The sequence below is a fragment of the Python bivittatus genome, unplaced genomic scaffold, assembly GCF_059951505.1.
Source record: "Python bivittatus isolate LINGU-HERP-01145 unplaced genomic scaffold, Pbiv_v1 ctg000580_np1212, whole genome shotgun sequence".
Taxonomy (NCBI): domain Eukaryota; kingdom Metazoa; phylum Chordata; class Lepidosauria; order Squamata; family Pythonidae; genus Python; species Python bivittatus.
Window position 1 is genome coordinate 10,805,545 of NW_028277087.1, and position 20,655 is coordinate 10,826,199.

General features: G+C 44.6%; 1 protein-coding gene across 4 annotated transcripts in view; it reads left to right on the plus strand.

Moving 5' to 3' along the window:
* Nucleotides 1–7,599: 7,599 nt before the first annotated feature.
* MAST3 (microtubule associated serine/threonine kinase 3) overlaps nucleotides 7,600–20,655 on the plus strand; it is a 62,220-nt gene continuing 49,164 nt past the window's right edge. The window contains exons 1-2 of one of the 4 annotated variants that reach the window (XM_025164250.2): nucleotides 7,600–7,728; nucleotides 16,390–16,421. In XM_025164250.2, the coding sequence (XP_025020018.1) occupies nucleotides 7,690–7,728; nucleotides 16,390–16,421 (71 nt within the window). In that variant the 5' untranslated portion in view covers nucleotides 7,600–7,689. Of the gene's footprint in view, nucleotides 7,729–16,389; nucleotides 16,422–18,740; nucleotides 18,932–20,655 lie in introns of those variants that run through there. The other 3 variants (XM_088149581.1, XM_088149582.1, XM_088149580.1) reach the window with 3 other exon arrangements.

Genomic DNA, 20,655 nt, shown 5'->3' on the forward strand with positions numbered 1-20,655 from the left:
CTTGCAATTGGTTTTTGGAGGCATGCTGCCCCCTGCCCAGAAGCAGCATTCAAACTTCAAGACAAATAGCCCTTGATAAGCCAGTCCTTCATGAATTTGTCCAATCATCTTTTAAAATCATTTAGGTGAGCCGCCATCTGTCACTGTATCTTGTGGTAATGAATACTGGAGTTTAACTCTGGACTGTGAAAAGGAGTGCTTTCTGTTGTCTGTTCTCAATCTCCTACCAGTCAACTTCATTGGATGATCCCTATTCCTAGGGTTTTGAAAGAAGAAAAATCTCTCCCATTCAATTTTCTCCATGCCATGCATGATTATATAGACCCCAACCACATCCCCCTTCAGTTATTTTTTTTTTCAAACTAAATAGTCCCAAATGTTTCAGCTTGTCTTTTGGAAGGTGTTTGCATCCCCTGATAATGTAAATTGCCCTCTTCTGCACATTCCCAGATTTATTATATCCTTTTTCAAATGGAACAACCAGAACTGTATACAGTATTCCAGATGTGGACATCTCATAGGTTTGTAGCATGTTTATTCTTGGTCCCATTTCTGATGAGAGCACCAGGTGGTGTAGAGGTTAAGGCATCAGGCTAGAAACCGGGAGACTGTGAGTTCTAGTCCCACCTTAGGCACGGAGCCAGCTGGGTGACCTTGGGCCAGTCGGTCTCTCTCTCTGCCCTAGGAAGGAGGCAATGGCAAACCACTTCTGAAAAACCTTGCCAAGAAAACTGCAGGGACTTGTCTAGGCAGTTGTCAGGAGTTGACACTGACTTGAAGGCACACACATACATACACACTCCTAATGATCTCTAGCACAGAATTTGCCTTTTTTGGAGCTGTTGCACACTGTGTCAACATCTTCATCATATTCACTATGACCCCAACATCTTTTCCTGAGTAGTTGCAGACAGCTCAAACCCCGTTAGTGTATTTGTGAAGTTAGAGGTTTTAGCCTCAGAGTACATCACGTTCCCAGAGGTCTGATAAGAGGCACAAATGACCAGGCTCAAATTATCCTACCTCGGATACGTTATGCAAAGACCCAGCTCTCTGGAAAGGGCTATAATGTTGGGACAGGTGGAAGGAAAGAGAAGAGGGTGACCAGCAGCAAGGGGGATGGACTCACTTACAGTGGAGATGGGGCCCTGTTGGAAGACCTGAAAGACCAAGTTAGGGACAGATCGTCATGGAGAAAATCTATCAATGTGGTCACTAAGAGTTGTCGTTGATTTGATGGCACATAATCAATCAAATACTACTTCACGCCTACCAAAGTGCAAGGGTAAATTGAACTGAAAGTGAATTACTAGATTAAATTGTATTTGCTGTTCACCCAGTTTAAACACAGCTGTGGGCTACCACAGTCATACATAACACTGACAACGGCAAGAATCAATTTGACACAACACTGCAAAAGAGAAACCTTGCTGGCAATGTGAGATGGGAAGACCAAAACTGGAGAGTATAGGGCAATGGAAATATTCATAACACAAGTCTAACCAAATTCAAGCAGGAATGGCTCTCTTCTATCTAACATGTCACCCAGCAAAACAAGTTAAGACACTTAGAATATGGTTTTTGAAGAAAAAGAGAAATGGTTTAAAAACAATTAAAACAATCTAAACAGAAATGAGTAATAATCATAGAAGTTTAAAGCTCAGTATTAAAATACTTAAGTAGCAGTTAGTGGTCAAGGAAACAAGAAAAGAAAGGAGGGGGAAAAGAATAAAAGGGGGCCTTTTTTCCTTTCAGACACATTTTTTTTCTTTTTTTAAAATTTTCCTTAATATTATATTAAATCTCATTTTTTGAATTCTCACTTCAGCCCACCTCAATTTAATGCTTATGCAACAGCAATAGTGATATTATTTTTTTAAAAAGATCAATAACAACATAGATGAGTTAGTGATGACACTGCTATGTATGCATATAATTATATGTATATATTCTATCCCTTTCCCCTTTTTTGTTTTCTTTGCTTTCCTTGTTGCTTTTTACTTACAGTAATTAATTTTAAAAATCTTATATAACACAAATTACTTTGGAGCCTTCTGCGTTCTGCTCTTATTACATACAAATGTTGCTAATAGAAGATATAATTCATTATTTATGTCTGTGGCAAAAGCTGTTCTTAAATGCAATATTTGTAGACTGATGTATGTTTAGAGATTTATTTTTTAAAAAAGCACAATTAGAAACACATTTACCAAAAAAAAAACAACAACCACCATTTAAAATGTTCAAAGAGTCTCAAAGAACAGGACCATCACATTTCTGTCTCTCTCTTTCTCCAGCCCAAAGATAAATAATACTGATCTAGTACCAGGCAGCTTCCTAACTGACACAACTGAGTTGTGCATCAGTGGAGACCAACCTCTCAACCAAGGAAGGGGCAATATTCCAGCAAGGTTGGAGCTGCAGGTCGAGATGGGCAGAGAGGTCTGTTCGTTGGGATGGTGTCAAGCCCAAGGGTGCTAGAAAGGTTCTTTGATCTCTGCAGGTGCACATCAGAAACAAAGCATCTCAATGTTCATCAGCTGTTTCATCTCCAGACAAGCTGTGCACAACCACACACCCGAATGGGTGAGTCACATAGCAGTCTTAGTGACATTGCCAGGTGCTGAAACAAATGTGAACAGAGGAAATGGTGCCAGGAAACAGGGCCCAGCAAAGACACCCCTACACCAACATAACAGGGTGAAGAAAGATGAGATCCTCATTCCAAGCTGGAAGCAAAGGCATCAGGTAAAACTGGGAACTTTGACTTCAGAGTATGAAGTAAAGCAGGAGACATATTGTTAGATTTCGGACAAAGAAATTCAAATTTAAGGCAAATACCTTCTTCCAACTACTTACAAGATGTCTCTATACACAGACATCATCAGCTGGACAAGACCCAAATCAAACTGACTACGTACTCTGTGAGCAGAGATGGAAAAGTTCTACTTTGTCAGCCAAAACAAGACCTGTGCTGATTCCAGCTCAGATCATGAACTATTTTTGGCAAAATTACAAGTTAAACTAAGGAAAAATAAATATATGGTGAAGATTAAAAATAGATTTAATGGACTGGATTTGATAAATAAAATGCCTGAAGAACCCTGGGGTGAAATGCATGACATCATCAAAATGGAGGAAACTGAAACATCCTGAAATGCAAAAAAGCAAAAGAAGGCAAAATGGCTGTTGATATGTTGAAAATATTTGAAACACGCTAGAAAGAAAAGACATCTGAGACAGAGGACAATTTGCCCAGTCAAACATTGAGTTCCGAAGAACAAGAAGAGTCAGAGTGTTACATCTACATAAGCAATGCAAAGAAATTGAGGCCAACCGTTGAATGGGAAGGCCAAGAGATTTATTTAGGAAAAATAGAGAAATCAAGGGAAACTTTATACAAAGATGAACATCATAAAAGTCAAAGAAGACAAAAGATTAGAGTTATTGGAGATACAAAGAACAGATGATTGGAATAAATAGAAATGCACAAAAGATCTTAGTTAATAATACATATGAAGGTTTGGTCACTGAGCTAGACAAGGTAGCCAGAGGATATGGTTAAAAAAGGTGAAGTTGGCAGCCACAATGGTGCAACTGAAGCTCCCCTTGTTTTTTACATGCATTGCACATCTTGACTTTTTAAACCATACCCCGTGGACACCCCTGCAACTAGAAATGGACAACCTGGAAAGTGGAGTTAAATGGGGCCTAGAAAATATGGTTAAGAACAAAGCTGCAGTTGTTTGCAGCTGCAGTCTTATAAGAAGTGCAAATGAAGTGTTACTGTTCGTCGGCAGGTATGGAAAACACAGCAGTGACCAAGGGACGGAAAGGATCAACTGATATTCCAATATCCAAGAAAGGCAGTGCTAAAGAATGTTCAAACTACCAAACAACGGTGCTTATTTCACAATGAATAAGATAACACTCAAGAGTGCAATCCAGAGTTTAAAAATACAGTATATGGAAGGAGAACTGCTAGATTTACAAGCTGTATTCAGAAGAGTCAGGGCCGCTGAGTTCACATTAGTAACGTCCAGTCAGTAGCAGAAAAGGCAAAGGAGTTCTGAAAACGTCTCTGTTTTTGCCTTACTGATTAAATAAAGGCTTTTGACTGCACAGACCACAACAAATATGGGTAATCAGGCCACCTCATCAGTTTACCAAAGAATGTGTAGGATGACCAGGAAGCAACAGTTACAGTTTAGCCCAGTGTTTCTCAACCTTGGCAACTTTAAGATGTGAGCATTTCAACTCTCAGAATTCCCCAGCCAGCCTTGCTGGCTGGGGAATTCTGGGAGTTGAAGTCCACACATCTTAAAATTGCCAAGGTTGGGAAACATCGGCCTAGCCACTCAATACAAGTGAATTGCAGCTCATGAAAATGGATGCCTTTTAACAAAATTTATTAGTCAGAAAAGGTGCTGCTAGACTCCTCCTGATTTTTTGCCACTGGAGACTAATATGGCTCTCTTCCTGCCATGAAATATGGAGCAATTAAAAATTTCAAACTTGGAAAGGAGTGTAGCAGAGTTGTATACTAGCCACTTACTTATTTAACAAATGCAGAATGTATCTTGAAAAAGGCTGAAGTAGAAGAAATTGAAACTAAAATTGCCAGGAGACACATCAGCAACCTCAGAAATGCTGATGATACCACTTTTATGGCTAGAAGCGAGGAAGATTTAAGAAATCTCTCATTGAAGGTAAAGAAAGAGTGCAAAAGCCAGTTGGCTGTTTAATATTTCTTTAAAAATTCTATTTTGTCAGTAGACAACATCAATGGAGTACAAATAGGTAGAGAAGAGGTGGAAGTAATAGCAGACTTTATTTCCTTAGCCTCAAAAATTCACAGGGATGGTAACCGCAGCTATGAGATAAAAAGATGTCTAGTACTGTACTTGGGAGACGGTGAAAATGTCAAAATATTATGGTGCAGAGACATTACACTGACAAAAAAGATACGCATTATCAAGGCTATTGTTTTCTAAATTGTAATGTATGACTAGAAAGCTGGATCATTAGAAAAGCTGCATGAAGAAAAATGAATTGTGGGTCTGGAGAAAATTGTTGAGAATACCTTAGATGGATAAGAACAAATACAGTGTTTGCTTTGTTTTTACTTTGCTGTACACTGTCCAAAGTTGTTTGATTGGGAAAGTTAATAAGTACAATAAATAGATAAATACTAAAGTAAAACCAGACGGCTTACTGGAAGCACTCTGGAAAAGTGAAGCTACTTTGGATGCATAAAACAAAGGCAAGCGTCATTGGGAAAGAGCCTATTGCTTGGAAAAATGTAAGGCAACTGAAAAAGAATCCAACAGAAAGGTGGGTAGATATTATGGCTGATGACTCAAGCCTAAGGAGCTTATGAGAATTCAACAAAGCGATTACTGACAGACAACCTTGGTGAAATGATGACCATCCAGCCACAAAGAATCAGAAGTAGCTGAAAGAATGAGCAACAACTTAAACCACTGTTTCTCAACCTGAGCAACTCTAAGATATGTGGACTTCAACTCCCAGAATTCCCTAGCCACCATGGCTGGCTGGGGAATTCTGGGAGTTGAAGTCCACATATCTTAAAGTTGCCAAGGTTGAGAAACACTGACTTAAACAAACTTGGGTTTTGACCTGACCCTGACAATTTGGGGGGACTGCAATTTTCAGCATACTACACAAAGGCCAAGTGTGCAACTTAGGTCTAGTCTGACAGATCTCAGGAGGCAGAGATTTCCGCAAATGATGTCTTTTGAACTGGAAACTGAAACTGCTTTATGCTAAGTCAGTTCTAAAGACTTATGCTAAGTCAGTTAGAAAGAGTCTAAGCCAACTTTCCTCTGTCTACTGCCCTTCATATGTACTCAGGCTGCAATTCCCATTGGTTATGCTGGTTTAAAATACTAGGGATTGTAATCTCAAACCATCTGGAGGGCACCAGGCTGAGGAAGCCCCAAAGCTTCTTAAACTGGATTCAGATTCTAACATATTGTTGTGTAGTCACACAATGAAAACTATTTTTGGTTCCGTCTTCTGAATCTTCTTCCAAGTGCAAACTCAACCTTTCACTCTCCTTATTTATCATATTTAAATTCTATTCAGTTCCTGTAATGGTAGGTGGGAATCACCTTGGGAGACCGGGCGAACAGATGCTGTGGGAACAGTCTGATAAAAGGGAGCATAGCCCACAGCTGTATAGTGGGCAGAGCAAGAGGCTCAGAAGAGACCCTGCATAATTTCTCAAAGGTAAAGGAGACGGGGAAGAATTGTACTTTCAGACTTGCAAGATTCTGTTAATTTAGCCTGACAATAAAGTAGAATTAGCTCATGTGGTCACGTTTCCTGTCTGGTCTACCTGGGAAGGCTGACAGTCCCATATTCTCCCTCTGTGTATGTATTTTGTGTGTGTGTGTGCGCGCGCGCCTTTGAGGCAGTCTTAACTCCTGCCTTTGAAGCCAAATGCTTGGCAGCATTTTTAAAAGTGGTTTACCATTGCTTTCTTCTTAGGGCTTCAGAAAAAACAAGTAGTTCCAAATCACCCAACTGGCTTTTGTGTCTAAAGCAGGACTAAAACATGGGTTTACCTGCTCCTAATCCAGCATCTTTAACCACTAGGCCAAACTCTCTGTCTCTCTTAATACAAAACTGCATTGTCTCCAATTCACCATCTACAGTACAAGTAAGGGAATAGAAGGAAGAAAAGGTTACAGTGTAAAACAGGAAGACTTTAATACTAAGGGTTGGCATCTGTATTATGCACAGTGAATGTTCAGTACACAGGATTGGCTCTACTTTAAGAGTAAGGCAATCTTTCAGGTTGCAAAAAAGATGGTTACTCGCTATTCTAGAGATGTTCTGCTGCACCCAGTAAATCCAGCTGTTTGCTTGGATGTGGTAGAGAATGTTTTCCACTAGAGGTATTGAAGAAACAGTCAACTGAAATCCAATTAACTTTTGTGAAATGGAACAGGGAGGGCACTGTCTCATACTTTGACTCGGACCACAAAATGCCTTAGGTTGGCCCTTTTTAGCCCACCATACAGAAACATTTCTGCTGCACACTTTGGGTGACCTCCATTCACCCCAGTAAATCTTACACCAGTTAGAAGAGGAGGCGGCGGTGGCAGCTTTATCCTGTGTCCTTTAAATGCCAAGGATGCTTCGTCGACCCCTTAATCTTTACACCAACTCTGCCAGGTAGGCAAACATTATTCTCGCCTCCGTGTTGCAAAAGAGGCAGGAGCCAGGAGGGACTTTTCAGCCGAGAGGCTGCTGAGATTGCAAAGCCACGGGACCCGACTTCACTCGCTCTTATTCGGAGAAACCCCCCCAGCAGAAGAATGTATGCGCGAGGCATAAAGGAATCACCCCAATCTGAAATGTTCTCGGCAGCCTCTCTTGTGATCCTTGGAAATCCCAGTTCTCGGTCCCTACGGCTGCCTTGCGCGCGTCTCTGCCGCTCCCCCTTAGTTATTGCAGGGATCGACTGAGTTGCTGAGATCTCCAAGTCTCATTTTCTCGACGTGGGAAAGATCAGCTGATTCCCCACCAGCCAATGCAGGCCAGGGGATTTCCGCCTCCCGCCCGGCTCGGCCTCCCATCCAAGTGCTGGGACCGCTTTCCACCCTGCGGGCGAGCTCAGAGAGGCATGGAGGAGCAGGAGGAGCAGGAAGAGGAGGCAGCATGGACGAATCCAGCATCTTGAGGCGCCGAGGGCTGCAGGTGAGAGGGGTGGGCGTGGAGATCCAGCGCGGGCCGGTACAGATGTGGCAGGAGCTGAGAAACCCAGAGCCCTTTGCAGACACGCCGGGGCGGGAAAGATGCCCCTTGATTGCCAGCTGAAGACAGCAACCTCTGAGCGCGCCAGCAGCCTCCGGGGCTCCTTTCTGCAAGCCGACCTGCTGCGCTTCCCAGGGTGTGCTCGCGGGAGGGGGAGAATTGGATGGGAGCAGCAGGAAGTGGGGCGATGTGTGTGCAAGGAAGGCACTGGGTGGGTGGGCGAGTGTGCCCGCCCGGGCGTGCATCTTTTCGCCGGGAGCGCGTGCATAGAAGAGAGCTGGGAGAGCAAGATGGCAAAGGCGGGGTGTGAGCTTCGTGCCGGCTGGGCGTTCCCAGCGGCTGGCGGTAGGGGGCGCTGGTGAACTGCAGTGGAAACAAGCGACGCTCCGCTGCCGCCGCCTTTCCGGGGTCGCGGCTTGGTTTCTGCGGTGGGGAGCGGGATCGGCGTGCCTCCGGCTGTATCTAGACGCTTCCAGTGCGCGGATGGCTTTTTGCTCTCTGCTTTCTGTGGGGCTCCCCATCAGAGCTGCGCCATTATGAGCCACACCCCTTGAAGTTGGGGAAAACACAGAAGTTTCAAAGGCAGGGCATGGGGTGGCCAGTTCCGCCCCAGGAAGGGGATGCTGAGATTTTGAAGGAATGGGAAGCGAATTCCTGCTCTCTTCGTGGCTTTGAGAATTTGGTGCAAACCGGTGTTTCTGGGGCAGCACCTAAATAGGGGAGATCTGGCCACTTCTGTTCAGGTGGGAGGGCGGCTGAGCCAATACTGCTCTGAAATCCGCTCTTTTGAGACTAGGTGTCCTACATGATCAGGGTATTTGCTCTATAAATATTTACCGGGAGTATATCCTTTTCAATCATTTACTGTTGGTTCATTTAAAGCCGCCCCCCCCCCAAAATGCAGCCCGGGGGTCTGAAACTGCATATACAGCAATAATTGTAAATGCCGATAACTTCGCATAATTGAAACCATTCAACAGCCAGGGCTGATATGAACGTGCTAACATCAGGCTGCATTATGTGGCTCTAGAAATACATTTTATGGCAAAAATGTTCACCATACGCTTAGTCCGCCTTCATAGCTCTGCAGCTGAGCGGTTGCACAGAAGGGAAAAATCGGGAGGGAGGGGCAGAAAGGGAGGCGGCAGCTTCCATCTGTTGCACATATACTGTACATCGGCTTGGATGAGTTACTCGGCATTAGAAAACCTTCTGCATCAGTTCTGTAGTTGTCTCTGTTCTGCATTTCATATACAGCCGTGTTTCTCAACCCTGGCAACTTTAAAACGTGTGGACTTCAACTCCCAGAATTCCTCAGCCAGCAAGGCTGGCTAGGGGATTCTGGGAGTTGAAGTCCACACGTCTTAAAGTTGCCAGGGTTGAGAAACACTGATATACATCAATGCACAATCTGAATAAGTGGTAATTGAATAACAGAGTTGGAAGCAGCCCTGAAGTTTTGAAGCATTCCAGACTATCCCGCCTTCCCCTGGACATGTCCGACGGAGGAAAACTCACCAGTTCCTCAGATGATGAGTTCCATTGTCAAGCTGCTATTACTGTTAGGAAGTTTTTCCTAATGTTGGAATCTGCCTTCCTCTAACTCAGTATTTCTCAAACATGGCAATTTGAAGACGTGTGGACTTCAACTCCCAGAATTCCCCAGCACCTTCTGTGACACATCTTCTCAGATACTTTAGGAGTGCCATCATGTCCCCTCTCAGATGGCTTTTCTAAAGCTCCATCCGTCTTTCTACTCTTTGTTGTCTTTCTCTGAAGCAGTTCCACTTTCTCAAAATCTTTCTTAAAATGTGGTGGTGCTCCTAACTGGATAGAGTTACAGTACTCAGGGTGGGATCTGACCCGAGCAGAATAGACAGGAACAATAACTTCTGGTGATATGGAAATTATGCAATCCAAAATAGCATTTGCCTTCTTTGCAGTCACATCACACTGCTGGCTCCTATTCAGTTTGTGATCAACTATTATTCCAAAATCTTTTTCACAAGTACTGTTACCAAGCCAGATAACCCCTGGAAAATTGCCCTTCACCACATTGGACTAAGCTGTGAATGAACGCTCTCAGTCATGTTACATGTAGACATTGTTCATGTATATTCAAATTTGATGGCTGAGTAGTGGGACAGCTACTCCTGCTCAATTGACTAAAAATAGAATAGACCGTTGGGAGATCCACCAGACCAGTGGGCTCGTATAGCAAGTGTGACTAAAATGACAATGACCAAAGAGTCTCGGCTTCAAATCCCAATGAAAACTTTCAGATCTGCCTTTATACACATACCGGACACGTATCTGGCTAGGATTTCTGGAAACTGTTGTCCGATATATCTGGAAAGCACCAGTCTGAGAAAGGTTAGCTACCTATTTTGCAAGTTTGTGACAAAGAGAAGAGACCAATTGCAGCTGAATGCCTAAGTTCAAAAACTTCTTTCTCCTGAAGTGATGGGGATCTGCTGCTGCCAGTCAGAGTACACCAGGATGGGAACTTTTTTTTCTCAAAGGTCTCACTCCTTGGAAAGGGGTGTTTATTTACAGCTACCATATCTGGACTGCAGAGATCTAGCCAACCATATCTGCAGCAGAGAGATACAGATAATTACAACTCTTTGCTGCCATCTAGTGCCCATCTAGATTTGTTCAGCCCAAATACCATATAGTAGATCATGATTTATCTGTCAAAGACTCTATACCCGTGTTTCTCAACCTTAGCAGCTTTAAGAAGTGTGGACTTCAACTCCCAGAATTCTGGGAGTTGAAGTCCACACGTCCTAAAGTTCCCAAGGTTGAGAAACACTGCTGTATACTGTTGGGTGAAGTTAGTGATGAATGTGGGTGGGATTATCACATATTCTGTCTTCCCCCTTGTCTTCTTTCTGCCACCCACCCTCTTCTCTTTCTCTTGTCGTCTTTCTCGCTCCCCACCAGTAGGCTGCTAAAGAAATAACAGATCACTCTCCCCAGAAGTCTGAACTGATTATTAGCAGAGCGCTTCTTGAATTTAAGCCAGGGCTGCAAGCTGTCCAATCCTGAATAAACAAGTTTATGCTAAGTGGCAGGCCCTTTTGATCTGGTAAAAAGCAGCTTCCTATGTTGAAAGATGAAAGAGGGAGGAAGCCATGTGAATGGGGCATGTAATAAATAAATGGAGACAAAATGAAATTTGCTGTCTCCCTGCTTAGAGCCTCCTTGTATCTCTGCGTAACAAATGCTGGGTTCCATTACCATAGTATGGGGAGACATTCTTCCTTATTTATTTGTTAGTTAGTTAGTTATGTTTGCATGCCACTGTTGAATGAAAAAAATATGCAGTCAAAACCATCAGCAATCAATAGGCTGCTCTGAAAGATAGCTGGGTGGTCCACATCATATGATCTATCCAGTGATGGAATGGCAGAGGATCAGTAAAATGCAATGCTTCCCTGAGAGCAGCCATCTTTCCTCATCCTTCTCCCCATTTCTGGCCCTTTTCCCCTCCCTGTACACCCACAGGGAGACTGGAAATAAAGAACCAAGGGGGAATGTCTAGAGAAACTCAGGTTTTGTGAAATCGCTCTAGACCAGTGTTTCTCAACCTTGGCAACTCTAAGATGTGTGGACTTCAACTCCCAGAATTCCCCAGCCAGCCATGGCTGGCTGGGGAATTCTGGGAGTTGAAGTCCACACATCTTAGAGTTGCTAAGGTTGAGAAACATTACTGTAACATTTCTTGAAACTCTGTATTCAAGAAAAGGTGAATCCTTGATCAGAGCTGGGTAATTTAGCCTAAAACTCTAACCTGCTCCTGATCCAGGGCTGACTGGGCTTTGTGTTTGCATGATGATCCACTTAATCATGTTGTGTGAACCCAGTTGGTACATTTCTAAAGCGCTTTTAGAAATCAGCAAAGAGGTCAGTCTCCTCAGTTCAACAGAGAGAGCTCCCAATCAAGGGCAGCTACATAGGTTCAATTCTATCTCTGCAAGCATATATAAGCAAATCTTCCTTGATGATTTCAGGGAACAAAGGGAGGGATTACATAGACCATGTTCTCTTAGGTGACCCAGATCTCAACCCTGTAGGGCTTAAAAGCTGCATTCATACAACACATTATTCTGGTTACTGAATTAACTCACTGTTCTGGGTTGACAGAATACTGTACATTGCATAATAGCCTAATAACTGAGCTGTGCTCATCAAGGTTGAGGTTAAGCCTGCCAACCTAGCTTAAAATGAACTCAGCTTAGCGTGCTGTAGCACCACGAGTAGAACTTTAACTCTCCTTGTTAAATGCACTGTGCTTCCTCAGGGTAAAGGTAATAAGCAGCACTTTGTATCTTATCCCCAAACAAACTGGCAGCAAATCATTTCCTTCCTGCTTGCTCTGGAGAAGATAGGAACCTTTGCTCTCCTCCGTGGGCAAGGCAGTTCTGACACTCTGGTCTCCGAGAAAGTGCTCTGCGAGGGTTAAGCAGGCAGCTTCCACTGAGTTACCTTCAGGGCAGAGTCCTGCTGTTATTGGACTTGGCAGCTCCTAGGAGCACAGTGCAGGCAGTTCCCCTCTGCACCCTCTCCTGCCTGATTTAACTCATGGAAGAGCAACAGAAGTTTCTCTTGGTTGCCTGTGGAGAGACCAATTGTGTCTCTCAGCTGCAAGGCAGGAATGTGGGCCTGAGAGCCACGTGGAAAGAAGACGACCAGGGTCCACTCCCCTTTTTTTATTTTCAAACCTGGATGTCCATAGTCAAGTGGGGCATTTAAGAGTTAGCAAAACTAGGAAAAGATTTGCCCAGATTATCGTCTCTCTTCTCTCTCTGTGCCTACCTGAAATCTCCCCCTAACTGAGCATCTTGCTTCCCACACTGGTTGGACAGATGCCTCTGGGAAGTGCACAGACCAAGGCAGGAAACACCCTATTGTTTCTCCCAGAGGAACTGATAGTCAGACGATGGTAGACTTAACCTTCTAATAGATGTTGATAGACCCCTTCAAAGTCATTACGAGAGCCCTGCTTCTTCTAACCATAGATTCTTCCAGGCCAGGAGCCTGCTTTTTTCCACAACAGCCAACTTGCTGCCTCTCAGAAGTCCCCAGACCACAGAAAGGTATTGTTGTCCCCATTTGACCTCAGAAGTCAACTGGCACTGAACAGGGAGGCCATTTAGACATCACAGCTAGTAGCCTTGAATGGAGATGGTGCAAGAGGGCCAAGGTACAATTGTTGGTTATTCCCATCTTCTTCTCGGCTTGGAACTGCAGGCCATTCTGGAGTAGACAAGCCCTGCAGGGAATCTGAGATGAGGATTGTTCGGTATACACCCACCTCTTTCTTAAGTCAGGCTGTGCAAGAGTTCCACAGCTAATGGCAAGTGGAGTGTGACATCACCGGTTGCCATGGCAAATGCTTCCTGCAGTTTCTTGCCACCCCAGAATGGATGAAAGCAAGAAAGCCTTAGAAGGGGATGCTTTGGAGAAAACAATTAGTAGTGAAAGGGCAGTTCTAAAGGTTCTTCCATGAAAGTTGAGTATTTAAGCATTGGACATATAGGGTGTACAGGAGATACCACAGAACCGCGTGCTTAGGTACACTTTTCTGAGTGAATATACTTTGTACATGAATGTGTGAGGCAGATAATATCAGAATGGCTAGGTTCACACATCACATGGTGGTTGGCTTCACACACAGCCCATAAAGCCAGCTGTGGTCACCACTTCCAGAAGTCTTAACCCAGTGTTGTCCAAACTTGGCCACTTTAAGATGAATGGACTTCAACTCCCAGAATTCCCCAGCCAGCCATGCTGGCTGGGGAATTCTGGGAGTTGAAGTCCACTCATCTTAAAGTGGCCAAGTTTGGACAACACTGTCTTAACCAAAGTGGAAATTTTAACATGAAGGGAAAATTATTCGATTCATGGCTGGAGGATATTCATATTAACTGGGTTTAATTTTACTTAAATGCAAATACAAAGCCAAGCCAAATACTATTTCACTTTTGTCCTGGCTTCACTTACTACGTTTTGGAACATGTTCCCTGGCGTGAAGCCCAAAGGCCAAGTCTGTTTCTTGGGCTGGAAAAGGCCTTAAACCAAAACCAAACATACCACATTTGGCTTAACACAGTATGTGAACCGAGCCAACGTTTTCTTTATATCTCTTCTTCCCATTCACAACTGCCTTTGAAGTTGGGCCTTGTTTTTGACAAGAATCCCATGATTTTGTTGGAAAATGCAGCCGTTTCCCCTTTTCTCTATAGCATCTACAGCAATAATCCTGACAATATATTTAAGAGGAGAAGGAAATGCAGTAAGGAATCGTGTTCCAAAGGGGTTGTAGTATTAGCCCATTTTCGCAAAAACAGCACACAGTCCTGTGTCACCTTGGACTGATTCATTTATTGTGGTGGAAGTTTTCTGTGTCATCAGACATGGTTCTGTTTCAAAACATTTATATTCCACCCTTAAATCAAATAGCTTCCAGTTTGGTTTGTGATAAAGGATTAATCTAATCTTCCCCAACCTGGTCTTTTCAGATCTGCTGCAAATTCCGAGTTACTTTTTGGTGTTTAGGAACTAGAAATGAACATGTATTTTACCCTGAAAACACATAGAGGCTTTAAAAGCAACTTTGAGACACTTTTTGATGTGTCTCTCAAAACCCTAACACCAACTCACAAACAAGAAAGCTAGATTTTCACACAAAATCTCATTATTTAGGTTTATTGCAAAGGAAAGGGGTTCTGGAACATTGGAAACTGGGTATGTCTACTTTAGCCATCATTTATCAGTTAATGTGTTAAGACAGGGCCCCCTTGATGTCTTTGATTCTCTTTCTGTCTCTTGATTAAGGGAGAAGTTTCCTACCCATTTAGCAGATATGAAAAGAATGTCTGTCTGTTCTTACCCTACCATATTTTGGAAATGCCCATTCCTGTTTCCAGGCTCAGTGAATTCCATTACAGTCTCTGAAAGGCAGTCCCGCTTTCCCGTGAAGAAAGCCCTTCCTGAGAGGGGATGAATTCTGTTCTTCACTCGATAGCATTTCTTATGGCTCCAGACCTACTAGATGTGTTTGAGACAGAAAAGAGTCTTTGGGACTCAGAATCACTGATCCAAACCCTCAAAGGCTGTTCTGGCACAACATGCTTTATCAAGTCAGGTGAAGTTACACAGCTTCCTAATCTTGATTAGTTATCTTGGTGAGGTTCTTTGTGGCTTGGCAGTTGGGCAAACCCAGCCTATTGCTTAATTTACAGTGCAGTGTATTGTGTGAGCCCAGAAAAAGGACTGATTTAGTCATCAGTGATGTGTGTTGTGTGAATACAGCCAGAGAGTGGGGGAGGGATTGTGAGGGCTGGTTAGCTCTTAACTTGTACAGTTTCTGCTTTAGTCCTTTTCTTTGCTAATTGAGAGTTAAGAGTTCACACCTAGTTGTCCCCCAAACCTTTTAACATGGCTTCCTGTGTAATTTGCTGCTGAAATTGTAATGTGAAAGAAGAGGGAAATTAGGGAATAATACATTTAAATTCAATTACATTTAGGTTTTGTCTTGGCCCCGCCCACTTTTTTGTGCTGGGCCCATACAACATAGCAGTCAGTGGGCAAGATTGGGCTTGATGAAGCCCTTGGTCCCCCTCCCCAAAAAAGGTAGTGGTTCCCTCTCCTACAGGCTAGGACTCTTGGCAAGAACCCACTTAATTCACCTCTTTCTCATGGAAAAGGGTACCTTGGCATGCTAGCCATCACCCACCACAGATGCACAATGTAGGTTCCTCCTGCCGGTCTGGATTTTCACAACTTGCTATATTAGGCTAAATTGGAATTGCAGAGTTTAAATTTCAGTGCCCTATGGGAATAGAAACATTGTTTAGCATGTTGTGTAAATCATGTTCAGCCAGGCCTAGGGTTTACTGGGTGCGTCAGTCCAGCCATTGCATTTTTTGGTACTAGGCAGCTTGGTAGTAAATTTATTCCATCTATAGCCAGATGTTATTTCTATTTATTGTTACATTTGTACTCCACTGCAAGAGTAGCCTACAAGCTGTCTCTCATTTTATCCAGTAATAACTCAGTGAGGTAAGCTGGGCTGAATGAGAAAGAGTGCCTCAGAGTTGAGGTTGAGGGAGGACTTGAACAAAGATTACATAGAGGGAATGCCCTGGAACATAAGCAGAGTGTTTTTCCCCCTTTCCTAACAAGTACAAAGAGCTGTTCTTGCTGCAAAATCTGGACCAGGGAGGGAAGATGCAGATGCTCAAGCCCTTTGGATAACACTCATTTGTTGAGTGAAGAGAACAACACCACTTTTCCCCTTCATCCGTTCAGGCCTGCAGGAAGCTAAAAGAGCAGAGGCTAAGATTTGGGGGGTGGGAGGGGGGGGTCTGAGCAAAGACAAAGAAACAGGAAGGTGGAGTCCTTGAGCTTGGTTGTTTCTTGCAGACGTTTCGTTACCCGACTAGGTAACATCTTCAGTGCTAGAAATGCAAGAAAACAGCCAAGCTCAGAGAACACCAAAGACTCCACAGTTCAACCCTGAGCTACAGATGTTCTATTCTATTGGTGAAGCAATGGACACATGGGAATTCTCTTTTTTCTCTTTTCTTCATCCAGAAGGAGCTGAGCCTGCCACGCCGAGGGAAGATGTGAGTAAAGGGCTACCAGCCCATCTTTTCCTTCATAGGCCTCCTTTTCCCCCTCCCCTTTGAAGGCTTCATCCATTTTCCCTGTTGGTGGCTGAGCCTCTCGGATAAGCTGCATTGGGATCTTCTGCTGCAGAGGGGTCAAAAAGTCCAGATGGTGGCCACAACCACAAGAGCAAAATCATGTAAAAAAAGAGGTGGGGTTTTGGTTGCATGGCTGTGGCTGTCCTCTTGACTTTTTTGACCCCTTTTCTGTGTGGACACCCCTGTTATCCTGCTACTACAGGTGGTCCTCGCTTAGTGATCATTGATTCAGGGACCATTCAAAGTTACGACGGCACTGAACGAGTGGTACTTACAACCGGTCCTTGACATTCCAGCCATCACAGTGTTCCCATAGTCACAAGATCACGATCCAGGTGCAAGGTGACCAGCTCACAATTACAACATTGCAGCATCCCACGGTCACGTGATCTCCATTTGCAACCTTCACTGCTGGCTTCTGACAAGCAGTCAATGGAGAAGCGGGCAGGAGGTCACAAATGGCGACCACGTGATGTTGCACTTAATGATAGTGCAGGATTTGCCTAACAACGGCAACTGGAAGTGCTGGAAGCGCTGTCACTAAGTGGCGTGGTCACACGACATCACGCTTTATGACCATGTCGCTTAGTGACAGAAATTCCGGTCCCAATTACCATTGTTAACCGAGGACTACCTGTATTTGTTTCTCTGCCAATTGCATTATAAAGACAGAGGAGAAGTCCTGCCTGATTGGCCCAGGGCAAAAATTCAGTGTTCCGTCTCTGACATTGGCTGGTCAAATGCTTTTGAGTAGCCCATAAAGGGGCCATGAAGGCAACCAGTCTCACCTCTGGCTCATCCCGGGATCTGATACTAGACACGGATGGCCTCTAAAAACAGCAGTTTTTTTTGCTTTCATAGCCCCCCCATCACTAATAGATGTTGCCCTTTCCTTTAATGAATAGTTTGCACCACGTTTTGTGGCTGCAGATAATACCGATTCATTGTTTTCTGAAGCAGTTGTGCCTGTTGTCCATCCAATTTACTTTTAGCGGTCCTCTAGATCTAAGTGGGGAGGAAAATTGGTCAAGCCCATAGACAGATGAAGGCAACAGTGGGTCGGTTTCACAAACCATTTAATACGATCCTGGTTTTCCCTCTACTTTTTGTTAGAACATTTTGCATTTTGTAAATAACATACTAAAAATGGTCTTTGTTTAAAAGTATTTCCTACTCTGAAGGTTATTGGACTGAATACCAGTCATGCTGAGCATTGCATTCTTATTAAATCACAATCTTGACTTTTTTCCCCCTGTTCTTTTATTATGCAGAACTGCTGTTTTCTTTGTAAACTGGCTTTTGACACACATCTGTGGGGTGGGAGGCATGGATGATAGTACGGTCTCATAAAATACAGACCAATCAACCGTCTCAGTCTTAGGTGTGGAAACTGCTGGGTGTGTTTTCCCGGACATCTTGTGGTAGATGCATACCCGGGAGAAGAGTTCCTCTGTGCATGTTCAGAGTGCTTTCTTCAACATTAATTCCCAGTCTGTTAGGCACATCCAAAACGTGGCGAAAAGATCATAGCATAATGAAGTATTTCTGTGGATATCTCTTCATTTCCTTTCGTAGTGACTTCAATAAACCAACCAACATATGACCTGTCTGGAAATCATCCTCAGGATCAGAAAATGTGTGTGTGAAATGGAACGGGCTTCTGTACATGCGCAGGAAGTGCTTTTTAAAAATTATATTTATTGGCATTTCTAAATGGCATTACATGCTGGTCTATGACCATAATAAAGATCCGATCTGATTTGATTAAATGGTATTAAGCCCCACTGCTGGTTATTATCATCATTTATTTGAGGTATACCCTACCTTTCTACCTAAAAAGTGTTCAAGGCAGTTAAGATTTGCCCTCTACAGGACCTTCACTCTGTTCCTGGGCACTGAACCCTGGAAAAGCACGAGAGCCTTACTGGTTCAGAAGGAGATACAGGCTCGCTTCTGTCCTAGCATTCTTCCAGAAGCGGTCAGAATTCTGGTCAGCTAGAAATCAGCACCAGCGTGGAAGTTTGATGCCAGAAGAAATATGCCTGCGCAGGGATTGTGTGCCGGTAACCTTTCCCCCGTGAATCTGTTCAACTAACCCCTTTTGAAGCCGGGGCCGTGGCAGGGAGCTGCTCCGACAGCGACCCCAGCGGCAGACTCACCTCTCGCGGACAACTGCGCGCGCGCGCGCGCCGGGCTCCTCCGCCGTTCCCCTTCCCCTCGGGGGGCCGCGGGGGAGGAGTGGCAGGTGGGCGGGCGGCGGGGGAAGCCGGCAAGCAGCCTCGCCTCCTTTCTTGCGGCTGGTTCCGTCTCACTCGCTGTCGGACTGGGCTGCCGGGCGGAGAGGCGAGAGGGGCGCGCGCCGTCGGGGCGGCAGCAGCCATGCAGGCGCGCCGGGCCAAACTGAAGATTCCGTCGCTGACCTTGGTGGAGTAAGTGAGGAGGGGCAGCCGGGCTGGAGGGGGTCGGTTGCCGGTTGCCAAGAGGGGAGGGAAGGCGGGAGGGAGGGAGGGGGATCTGAAGCGAAGGCAGCGCTTTTTTTGAGGGAGCCGGAGGGGTCGAGGCGCCCTCGGGGAGCGCCCGGAACAGGTGCAGGCAGACAAAGCTGCGCTGGGCTGGGGGTGTCCCCCGCTTCCCTTTTCTTCTAGGGATTCCTTTCTTCCCCTCGCTCTCCCTCCTTCGATCCAGGGGTCTCCAGTGACGCATGTTTCGGTTGCCAGGGAACCAGGTTGGAAGGAAGGGGGCGGGTTATTCCTAAAGAGAAGGGAAGAAGAGGTTCACCTCCATCGTTTCCATCTCCTCTTCCTCCACAGCAGCAGCGGGTGAAAACTGAGATGCCACCAGCCTCAATTCTCCCCATCACCCCCTACTCACCCACCCTGTTTCTTTGGTCTCCCTATACAATAGTTTTAACAGCAGCTGCATGACAGTAGAAATTAAGCAGCTGCCAGACTCCTCTCCCTCACATCTCCATCCTGGGGTAGGGAGGAAAGTCTCACCTGTTGGATTTCCACTTGCTCCTCTACCTATTGAAGTGTCCAACTGCCCAGCTAAGGAGCTGAAAGAGGAAATGGAGGAGGTAGGGGGAGGGTTAGGGCTTGGGTAGTCTTTCCTAGTTTAACCAGCAAGGGTTAGGATTAGGGTTGTATCAGACCCTACCCACCCAGTGTTTTCTCAGCAGCCTAGCCCACCGACACCTGTGAAGCCCATCTCCCCATGTCCCCTTGTGACTCCTTCTGTTGTGATGCCTCCCACGCAAATTTTACTCCAGATTAGTTGATAGCAAAGAACCATTGGTTTCTTGCTGTTCTGGTAATCCTTGTGTGGATTTTTATTAAGGCATTTTTTTAAAGAATAAAAACAATACAAAATTGAAGAAGAAAAATAAAACAGTCCCCTGTCTAATTCTGTAAAAACAGATGTCGAGCTTAGGCTTTCCTTGGATTTCCATAGTTTCGGAGTCACACAGCTCTGGTCTCAGAATCACAGAGCTGAAAGGGACCTTGGAGACCTTCTAGTCCGGTGTTCTCAACCTTGGCAGCTTGGAGATGTGTGGACTTGAAGTCCACACATCTTCAAGCTGTCATGGTTGAGAAACGCTGTTCTAGTCCAACCACTGCCCAGGGCAGGAATCTTCACACCATCCCAGACAAATGGCTGTCCAACCTTTGCTCGAAAACCTCCAGAGATTGAGTCCCAACAACTCTAGGAGGCAGGCTGTTCCACCACTTAATAGCTCTCATTCCTCCTTATTTCAAGTTTGGATCTACTGTACTTCTGTAGGTTCTTATCCTTCTCTCAGGAGCTATGGACATCTTCCCTTGCTAGCCGTTCAAGTATTTCACGTCTCCCCTGAGCCTTCTCTTCTTTAGGCTAAACTTACCCAATTCCTTTAACTTTCATAGGATTAAGGGAGTTGGGTTTAACCTCAAGTCTTTTTGTGATGGAATTTAATAAGAGGAGTGAAGGAATTCTACACATGCTTACAGAAACCAACATTATTCCAGGTTAGATAAATAAAACTGAGGTTCAGGGTTCAAATTCTCAAGCTTGGCAAAGGGTAATCCTATTTCCCTACTAGCTGGGAATGTACTAGCATCTTTCAAGACAGATAATTGAGAAAGACTATATGGCTGAATTTGCATAGCACTAGACT